The following is a 9,767-nucleotide window of genomic DNA, read 5'->3' on the forward strand; positions in this document are numbered from 1 at the left end:
ATGAATCATATGGTGAAAAACTGACTTTTAAAAATAAATCTGTTCTTTTTTTCTTGTAAAAGGCTAAATTAAACAAAAAATATTGGTGGTAATTTTTGACTGTGTAACTTTACAAACGGAGTCAGAGTTATGAGGTGTTGGCAGTCTGTAGGGCCTCAGGTATGGACAGTTGTGATGTTTTTCTTCAGTGCAGTTTTCAGTTTGTGACAGCTGTCTGATTTCTCTCTGTGTTGCTTTAATCTTAGCTTCCAGCGTCATGTTGTGATGAAAACAAGCTCACTTGCATCTTTGATGGTGTCAGTACTGGACAGAGCTGTATTCACAGCTTCTACAGGTTTTCAGAGGAAACCTGTTTTTGGCAAGAGCTGCAGGTCATAGATGTCTAACTTAGTCACGATCTTCATTCTCAGGTTATACATTAAGTTATATGTTGAGCGTGTGTGTGTGTGTGTGTGTGTATATGGTGTTTTTCTGATGTGTATCTTATCAGCCACTACTAAAAGATGATAGGCAATAATATTTTTGTCCATCTGTGCACGTTTATGTCTGTCAGCAAAATATTTCATAAACCACATGATGGATTTTATTGAAACTTTCAGCAAATAATCAGGAGATGTGCACCTACAACTGATGAACTGCTGCAGACATCTGACCTTAGAAAATACAACTCAATACATTTTATAGATYTTGACCCTGATTTGATACGGTGGTAGCTGAGAGTCATCCCCAACTGAAACTCTGAGCATTAACCGATSGTACAAGATGTGTTTCGAAAGCTTTGTCATGATTTAGGAGGACTGTCAAGTCTAATCTGTTAGCAAAAATCTATTCAACCACTGTGAAAAGAAATTTAAACGTGTTCATTTACCTTATTACGTATTCATGTAAAATATGTCAGTACTTGAATGTTTGAATGTGAAAAGAAGTCATAAAACCACACCAGCGCTGGACTGAATTGCAGGCTTAATGCGTTCTCCCCATGCATTCAGCAAAGCATTTCAGGAAACAAATTCATTACATAATTTTCTTCAGGACATGACTCCGCCTATTTTCATTGCATCATTAAAATGGGTCAACCTACATCTGAAACCAGGTCCTCATATTTATTTCCTTTCCTAGTGTTAAAATCAACATTTTTATTATGCGTTGTTTCATGTCCAGGCCAAGGTTATAATAGTTTTGGATTTTTCATTGTAGTTTAGTTTTATTTAGTTGTGACATTTTTTCTTTTAATTCAGTTAGTTTTTATTAGTTTTTAGCATGGATTTGCTGGTTTTTATTAGTTATTATTACATTTTTATTGCTTAGTTTTAGTTTAATTTAGTTTTTATTAGTTCTAGTATTAGTTTTTTTGTAGTTTGAATAAACATATTTGCCAATGCATCCTCCAGCTTGAAGTGTTCCTGTGAGTTAACTAACCATAACTAACCAGCAGCTTTTTGATCATCAGTCAAAGCAGTCTGTTATAGTAACACCTTCCTAAAATAATCCCATAACTCAGTTTCACCAACAAAGGACTTGGACAATTGTTTTAAGAAGGTGAAAATAGTTGTTAGATCCTGGTGCTGGCTGGGCTACAGCTACTAAGAGAAGCTGCTTGTCAAGATACTCAATGAGTCCCTTAAGAAGTATTCCACTCATTCTATTTACCTGTTTCCACTACAAGACGCTTTTAACTTTCTCACAGTCATGTTCAAAGAAATCCTAAATCAGACATTACTTCTTTCTCCCAATTTTTGTTGTCGTCATTTTGCAGGTGAGCGCTGAGCAGCAGCAGCAGACTGTAAACAGGTGACGTTATAGACCATGATGTGCAACTTAATGTGCAACTTAATGTGAAACTGTTCAATTTGAAGAAAAAAAAGATTACTTTAATCAGTCCACATGGCTCAAAATAAATTGACAAACACTAAAACTAAGAATATTCTATCAGTTGTTTCAGTTAGTTCTAGTTAGTTTTGTGAGAAGACTATACAGTTTTAGTTAGTTATCGTTTTTACATTTTGTTGCAGTTGTTATTTATTTCAGTTAACTAAAATGTTTTTTCAAATTCAGTTTTCATTATTTAGTTAGTTTTAGTTAACTATGATAACCCTGGTCCAGGCATGCATCTAAACTAACTGTACCTCCTCCCCTGGGCAACCATGTTTTTTTTAGCCACTCAGACCAGTCAGTACATAAAATCATCATTTTAATCACAAAAATAATCACACAATAAAGACATTATTCACCTAAGAAAAGACTATAAAATGTGTAGTGCTTTTAAAAYCAAACCCCAATAAGRTTCTTAAATTGGATGGATTTAATAAAGTKTTTCAGAAAGTAATCATTGGATGTAAACTGAATATTCCACATTAGTTCTGTATGTGTAAAACCACCTTCAGTTTTCCCTGCTGTGATGACTCTTTTCTACTAACACCTCTACAGCACAGCTCAACTTGGCTCTCCACGGTTAAGGATTTATGGAACCAGACCCTTTTCCAGAACTTCTCTGTGGTTCCATGCTGGTGTGTAAACACAACGTCAGAAGACTGTTGGTCACTGACTGGTTTGGGGGTGGAGTCACTGGTTGTGTCTCAAGAGCTTCTCTCACAACAACTCAATCTATCATTTGCAATAACACTACTATGCCCTTCACTGTTGTGTTGCATATCTTTTCGGAGTCTTCTTCTTCTTCTATGTTTTATGTGGCAAATAGCTTCATGGAGCATAACCACCACCAGCTGGTAAGGTATAGTATCCATTTTTGGACTCTGGGACTGCCCAACGTTACAAAGAACCTACCCACCAGAGTTGTTTGTGAAGTGTAATGGAAAACCACCCTAACCGTGCTGAACAGAGTTCAACCAAGTTGGACCATGCTGTAGAGGCYCTAGTGGAAAAAAGGCCATTTGTAACCTTACAGAGTATTACAGAGTGTGAGCTATCTATGTGGACATGGTGTTTGCTCCTGGTTAGCTATGACCTCCAGCTGGACGGACCCTTCGGCTGTGTAATTTGTTGTGTTGAGCAGGGAGGGAGCTTCCTTCCTGTCAGCAGTTAAACTTCCTGTAGAAGGTGGCTGAGGAACACAAAGACGTGCTCAGAAACACAAACTCTCAGCACAGTTAGAGCAAGAAAATAAAACTTCTCGCTGAGAAGTGACAGAGTTGGAGACGTTTTGGTCAAACTTTGAAAACATTCTACTTGAGCTAATTTATTATCAGAAGATGTCAGGCATGTATCACAGTATGTSTTGAAGATCATCCTCAGCTGCTACAGCATCAACATTTAGCTGCTTCTGTGTTAGCTAATGTCAGGTAGCTGTGGCAGCCATCTTGAATAGGATTGACTCCAAATATTGTTAACCCAGTGATTACTTTCTGACAGTTTCGTTACACCCTGTACATGAGATATTTTGCTAACAGAGAACAGAGCTGACTTGGTGCATGTGTTGTGACGACTCTCAGCTACTACCACCTCAGATTTTAGTGTTATAAACATTAACCTGCAGTCTACTGCCCAAGGAACTTTGACAATTTGCAGTTACTTTCAGCCTCTACATCATCTCCCCCYCTGCCAGGAACTTCATATTTGCATTTTAAGCCATTAAAATGATTTTATTAGTTGTCTTCTTTTGATTTACACCACTTTTGACTAACTGGGTGGTTATACAGTATAGCTTCTCCAGAGCCAAAAACGTGTAGCAAGCTCCACATGTCTGTGGGATATGTGACTGATTAACTGTAGAATTGACCAATCAGCTTTGAGTTTCTTTCTGATGTTTCAGCTGTGTAACCAATTACCTTGTAGGCACTGCCACATCTCATGCTAAACACACAGCTAATTTACTTCTGCTGCTCTCTTCATATGAGTCTCCCTCTCTCTGTCCCTCACACACACCTAACTCCAAACATGTCTGTTTCCTGCTATYAAAAAATCCATCCATTATGTCCTCCTGGTTCCTAATCTGGGTTGGGGTGGAGGCTGTGTCAGGTCTCCAGTCCATTACAGGGACACCTGGGCCCCGTTTCAGAAAGCAGGCTTAACAAACCCTAGAAGGCGGATACTCTGAATCAACCTACCTCGTTCTGTTATACTCAGGATTTTTTGTTTCAGAACAGCTGATATCAACTGGGTAACTCAATCCTGAGTCAAGTTACCCCTGAGTTAAGTTGGAGCAAAAGCCCACGTGATTCACCATGGCAAAGGGAGAAAATAAGAAGACTGGATGTACATTTCTCTGCACTGGAACTAGAAATATTAATGACGCCGTTTAGAGAATATCAACATATATTTAAAAATTTAAAAYGCAATACTGTTGCTGCTGCAGGAGAAAGAGGTTTAATGAGGCTGAAAATTGCTGATCAAGTCAATGCATGATTATGTTTTTACATGAATTAAAATTTTTATTTTTTTACAATTATTCAAGTGGATAAAAGTGAGTGTGTGTGCATTATGTGTGTAGGTACAAGTATAAACATTCTACATACATCTACACATATACATGCAATTGTACAAAATATACAACCCCTGGCAAAACGTATGGAATCACATGCTCATCCAGTCTTGGATGAGCACTCATTCAGACATTTGATTCTGTAAAACAAACTCAGATCAAAAACATGTTGCAATAATAAGTTCATTCCAAAGTGCAACTTGTTGGCTTTCAGGAACACTCAAAGAAATGAAGAGAAAACATTGTGGAAGTCAGTGAATGTTACTTTTATTGACCAAGCACAGGGAAAAAAAGTATGGAATCACTAAATTCTGAGGAAAAATGTATGGAATCATGAAAAGCAGACAAACAAAAGACCATTCAAAATATATCACTAGTATTTCGTTTCACCAGCTTTGGCTTTTATAACGGTTTGCAGTCTCTGAGGCATGGACTTGATGAGTGACAAACAGTATTCTTCATCAATTTGGTGCCAACTCTCTTTGACAGCAGTTGCCAGATCAGCTTTGCAGGTCGGAGCCTTCTTGTGGACTTTTTTTTTTTCAATTTCCACCACAGGTTTTCAATTGGGTTGAGATCTGGACTATTTGCAGGACTTTACATCGACTGAATGTGTCTTTTCTCCAAGGAATGCCTTCACTGTTTTTGCCCTCTGGCACGATGCATTGTCATCTTGGAAAATGATTAGAATATGATTTATGGGGTTTTTACCTTTCATTTGAGCCCTCACTGAAGTCTCTTTGACGCATTTAGAAATAACAGTATTTGGAAATATTTGTCCAGTTTGGACATTTGGTGAACATTAGTCCAAATATTAATTCGACATGCTGGATTATATTATGTCTCAGATATTCTTTTGTGACGCTACTGTTACCACCACGTTTGAATTTTCTACAGCTGGGAATTTATATTTTAGCCTAATTTTCCCCCTAAATACCTCTTTCCTTTCATGAGCTGGGACTTTTTTTTTAATGTAAACAATGTTAAGTGAGAAATTCTTTTTTGATTTTTGTGTATTTTAACTTCAACAACTAAARACTAGTTACAGTTACAAAAGTTATCACTGCTGAAGCAAAAAAAAAAGAATATTGATTGCTTTACACAGAAACAAGTTTGTGAATTTCCTCAAAGCGTTTGAGTAGAACTTGATTTAATTTGTGTATGCTTTTAATTGATTTAATTAGCGTATGCTTTTAAAGGAGTTTTAAGAAATTGACAGTCCGCGCATGTTAAGGCTGTTGCGAGTTTGTTTTGGCTTCTAAAGTTAAAGACTTGTAGATGTATGCCCTGTGATTATTTCCTGGAAGACTGACAAAAAATTCAAACACTAGACAATGAGATATTTTGCTAACAGACASAGACAGGCAATAACATTTTTGTCTGCCTTTGCCTTTCAGTGGTGGCAGTAAAAAAACAGAAAGCTGATATTTTTTCTGAAGGACTGAAACTACAGGAACTGAAGCATTGTCTCATCTGGTTCTGGGAACAAAACGGAAAACAATTGAACAAAAATAACTTTTTATTAATAAATCTTGAAGCAAGTTAAAACAAGTAAAACGTTTTTTTTTTTGTTTTTACTGAATTTGTTGTCAGCTGTATCACTTCCTGTGTTCAGTGAGTTTTAGTGTTTGACCAAGAATAACCTTCATGAACACAGAATAAAAGACTGAAAGAATCTGTAAAAATGTTTTCATATCACTTGTTTACCACAACCAGAAACACGTGTGGTAAAAGGAAAATAACTTATAGCTGAAAAAATATATCTGATACTCTGAATTACAATCCAGAGCAGCAGTGGTCAGTCCATCTGTGTGTAATTTAATCTGAGTATCAATCCTAATGTTCTGTGAGCATCATCAAATGGCATCATGAAGACCGAGGAACAAATAGATAGATGTTGACAAAATGTGTAAATTTTATATAATGTAATTGTTTGTTGTTTTTGTTTTCTGTTTGTTTTAAATGCAGTTTAATTGTTGTTGTTTTACAGGATGTCGGCATCTCGGAGGTGTTTGTGCTGCGTTAAATACTTGATGTTTGTCTTCAATCTGATCTTCTGGGTCAGTACCACCACAGCTCAAGTTGATAAAAATGTTTTATATATTAWATTAGTAAAGAAATAACATTTGCTGCAACGAGACAGTCTGAACACTGAATGTTGAATAATTTGTCCAAATTGGCTAAAGAAGCAGAATCTGAGTCGTTAAAGCTAAAAGACGTATGAACTAGCCTGGCTAGCAAGAATTCTAAAAGTGGACAAAGAGTAGCTAAAACCTMAAAGTACCGATAGCTAAAGTGCTAGAAAAATGCTTGAAGTAATAAAAGGCTAATGGAAGCTAAGAATAACAAAATGTTGGCTAAAGGCTAAAAGTAGCAAAACACTACCAAAAAGCAGAAGAGTATCTGAAATCTAAAACCTGAAGAGCAGATTATGTTAGCTGAATCAGATTTGAGGCATGTATTTCAGAGATCTCAGTGTATTTCCATGTGAACATCTTTGTAAAACAAAAACATACAAAAAAAGGTAAACATGTCAAAGTAGAAAAGTTACAAAATCTAAAAGTCGAATCACTTTTCTTCTGAATGAGCTGAATGTTAACACAAAAGCTGCAGAAGAAGTTAGATTGTATAAAAATACAAGAGGAATATAATGATGCCTCATGGTTCACAGTGATGCTGTTGTTTGATTGTAATAAATTAAATTTTGTAAACAAATGTCAGAGTTTGAGCAGGTTATATCGGTGTTTGAACACTGATGTGTTGTCTTTAAAGCTGGGRGGCTGTGGCCTGTTTGGTGTTGGAGTGTGGCTGTCCATCACACAGGCAGACTTCTCCTCTCTTCCTCTCTCCTTCCCCTCACTTTCTGCTGCCAACCTGCTGCTGGTCGCTGCTGGGATCACCATGATAACAGGCTTCCTGGGCTGTCTGGGCGCTCTGAAGGAGCAGCGCTGCCTGCTGTTCACAGTAAGAAAACCTCACCACAAATACTAAGAGACGACCAGAAGAACTGACCAGTATGTCTGAAGACAAGTCTGACTTCCAGCCTGACGTCATGCTTACATTTGATGTCTGAACTGTTGAAGACATGCAAAAAGAACAAGGGTCAAAGCTGCTGCCAGTGGCTCATTATGTCTGTCACTCTGACAGACAGAAATGGAAACTGAAAAGTAAACCTAAAACAAACAGTTTTTGAACAAAAACTGTAAGTCAGATCTTAAAACTCTTGAACCACAAGCAGCAGTCTCTCCTGGGATCTTCTCTCGTGTTTAATCTGAAGATARGAAAAGATAAAAAGAGCTATCACTTCCTGTTTGAAAAGAATATTTTGAGTTAAAATATACCTGAAGTCTATCAAAGCTTGGCTGTGATCTCTCTGCATTCTGAGGAGATATGTTTGTGATTGTGTAAAAATCAGAACCAGAAGAGAACTCAGCACACAAAATGTTACCTTAAAGTTTTATTTTAATAACCGTTTAATTTTAATTATATATTTTCAATGAAGCTTGGTTTTGTTTTGGCAAATTTCTTTTATTTTCTGTCAAATACTTTATAGTTGAGCCAGAATCTGTATTTAAATCATGACCATGTTGTTATCCAATCAGATTGTTTTATAATGTCTCCAGGCAGAAAGATGTCTGAAGGAGCGTTCTCATTGGTTAGAGCTCAATCAGTGTCTACATGTTTTTTATGTTGTGTTTGGGAACAACTCAGAGAAAATAACTTTGTCCCATAACCTGCTCTTAAAATATATATTTTATTACACTTCTATACAGGTTTTTATTGTGGAACAAACTTCATGTGGAGCATTTAATCTCTTCTTTGCTTGAAATGATTGATAGTWAACATAAATTCCCTATACATCCCTAAAAAAACCAACAAACAACAATACCACAACATTCAGGTACAACATAAATGACAAAGTCCCCATTGTAARAGTAGTTTCTCTACAGAAAAATAAAACTCAGTGTTAAATATCTCATATTGGTTTACAGTTCTAAAGATTTCAGCAATATCTGYTTTTACAGAAACAGTAAGTTCTGTGTGTTATTGTTAATATTTCTGTGTGGATTACTGAATTTACATGAATCTGAACACAACATGAAGARAATGTTGCAGCATAAATTTATTGGTGCAACATATTTTTAAAGCACGGATTTGATCAAACTGAAGGCCCAGATCTAATAAGATCTAAAAGTCTCAGTTCACCTCMGACTGTAACAGATCACAACAAACAGTGCAGTCCTGTAAAGTCTGACTTCCTGTGACCCGTTTGACCTCTGACTGATGAGTCTGTAGAGTCTGAGCTGTGGATRCAAACAGGACTGGGTTTTCTTACTGGTTCTCCTTCATTGTTACTGTTATCTTTGTGTTTATAATGTGCCAAACCYCTGCCAAACTTCAGCATACTAACCRTTAAAAAGCAATGTAACATGTTTATTATTAAAGAACAGAACAAGAACAATGTGTAACATAGTTGCAGTTGAAGATCTTTGGTGTATTTAAGCCCTCATATATCACCCTGCTGTGTTCTACAGTTCTTTGTGATCCTCCTGGTCCTGGTCCTGACAGAGGTCACTCTCGTGTTGGTGCTACACTTTTTCCATGACAAGGTGAGATCACAACTGCTTCTATACCTGTCAGACATACCATATAATTAAATATCACAGTCCTGAAGAAGGGCAAAGGAGGTAGGGGTGCTGAGGGTGCTGTGTCACTCTATAATTTACAGAAGAAGGCACGTGTGCCTCCCGTTTTACTCTTAGAAGCTCTAGGAACAAGTAAACGTGCAGTTTGAAGTGCAGCATTGTGATGAAGGAAATGTTATTACTGATTACCTGAATGTTAGATCCAGTCTTTTATTTTATGCTTTCCMGTCATTGCAGCCATAAAGTTTAAAACAAAAAATGAGAGTTGGTGTGTCTTTTCATGTGTCCTTTCTGTAGCATAAACAAAAGTTGGTTACATGTCTGACATAAAGGTAACTCCAGGGGTGTAACCAGGAAGAGCCTGAAGAAGTTAAAAGGTTGTARCATTATTATAGGAGGGGAGGAGTGTTTTTAGTTTGGTGAGTCTCTGCTTGGAGCAGCCGGGGACAGTCTGGGCTGTTTTGCTACTGATAAGGGCCCAAGGCCTTACACCAGGGGTGGGCAATCCTGGTCCTCGAGGGCCGCAGCCATACATGTTTTACATTTTTCCTTGCTCCAACACACCTGATTCAGTCACTGATTTACCTCTTCCAAGATCTGCAGTATGGAGAACCGAAACTGACATAATTAGAAAAAAAGCAGAAACATACACTCACCGGCCACTTTATTAGGTACACCTATCC

At 37.1% G+C, this 9,767-nt stretch overlaps 1 protein-coding gene across 2 annotated transcripts in view; it reads left to right on the forward strand.

Annotated features, from left to right (window-relative positions):
- Nucleotides 1–9,767, forward strand: part of tspan4b (tetraspanin 4b) — a 21,849-nt gene that overhangs the window by 2,177 nt on the left and 9,905 nt on the right. Inside the window, exons 1-4 of one of the 2 annotated variants that reach the window (XM_014019429.1) lie at nt 1,760–1,791; nt 6,429–6,498; nt 7,211–7,402; nt 8,974–9,048. In XM_014019429.1, coding sequence (XP_013874883.1) covers nt 6,430–6,498; nt 7,211–7,402; nt 8,974–9,048 — 336 coding nt within the window. In that variant the 5' untranslated portion in view covers nt 1,760–1,791; nt 6,429. Of the gene's footprint in view, nt 1–1,759; nt 1,792–6,428; nt 6,499–7,210; nt 7,403–8,973; nt 9,049–9,767 lie in introns of those variants that run through there. The other variant, XM_014019428.1, reaches the window with a different exon arrangement.

Source organism: Austrofundulus limnaeus, unplaced genomic scaffold (assembly GCF_001266775.1).
Source record: "Austrofundulus limnaeus strain Quisiro unplaced genomic scaffold, Austrofundulus_limnaeus-1.0 Scaffold220, whole genome shotgun sequence".
Classification (NCBI taxonomy): Eukaryota; Metazoa; Chordata; class Actinopteri; order Cyprinodontiformes; family Rivulidae; genus Austrofundulus; species Austrofundulus limnaeus.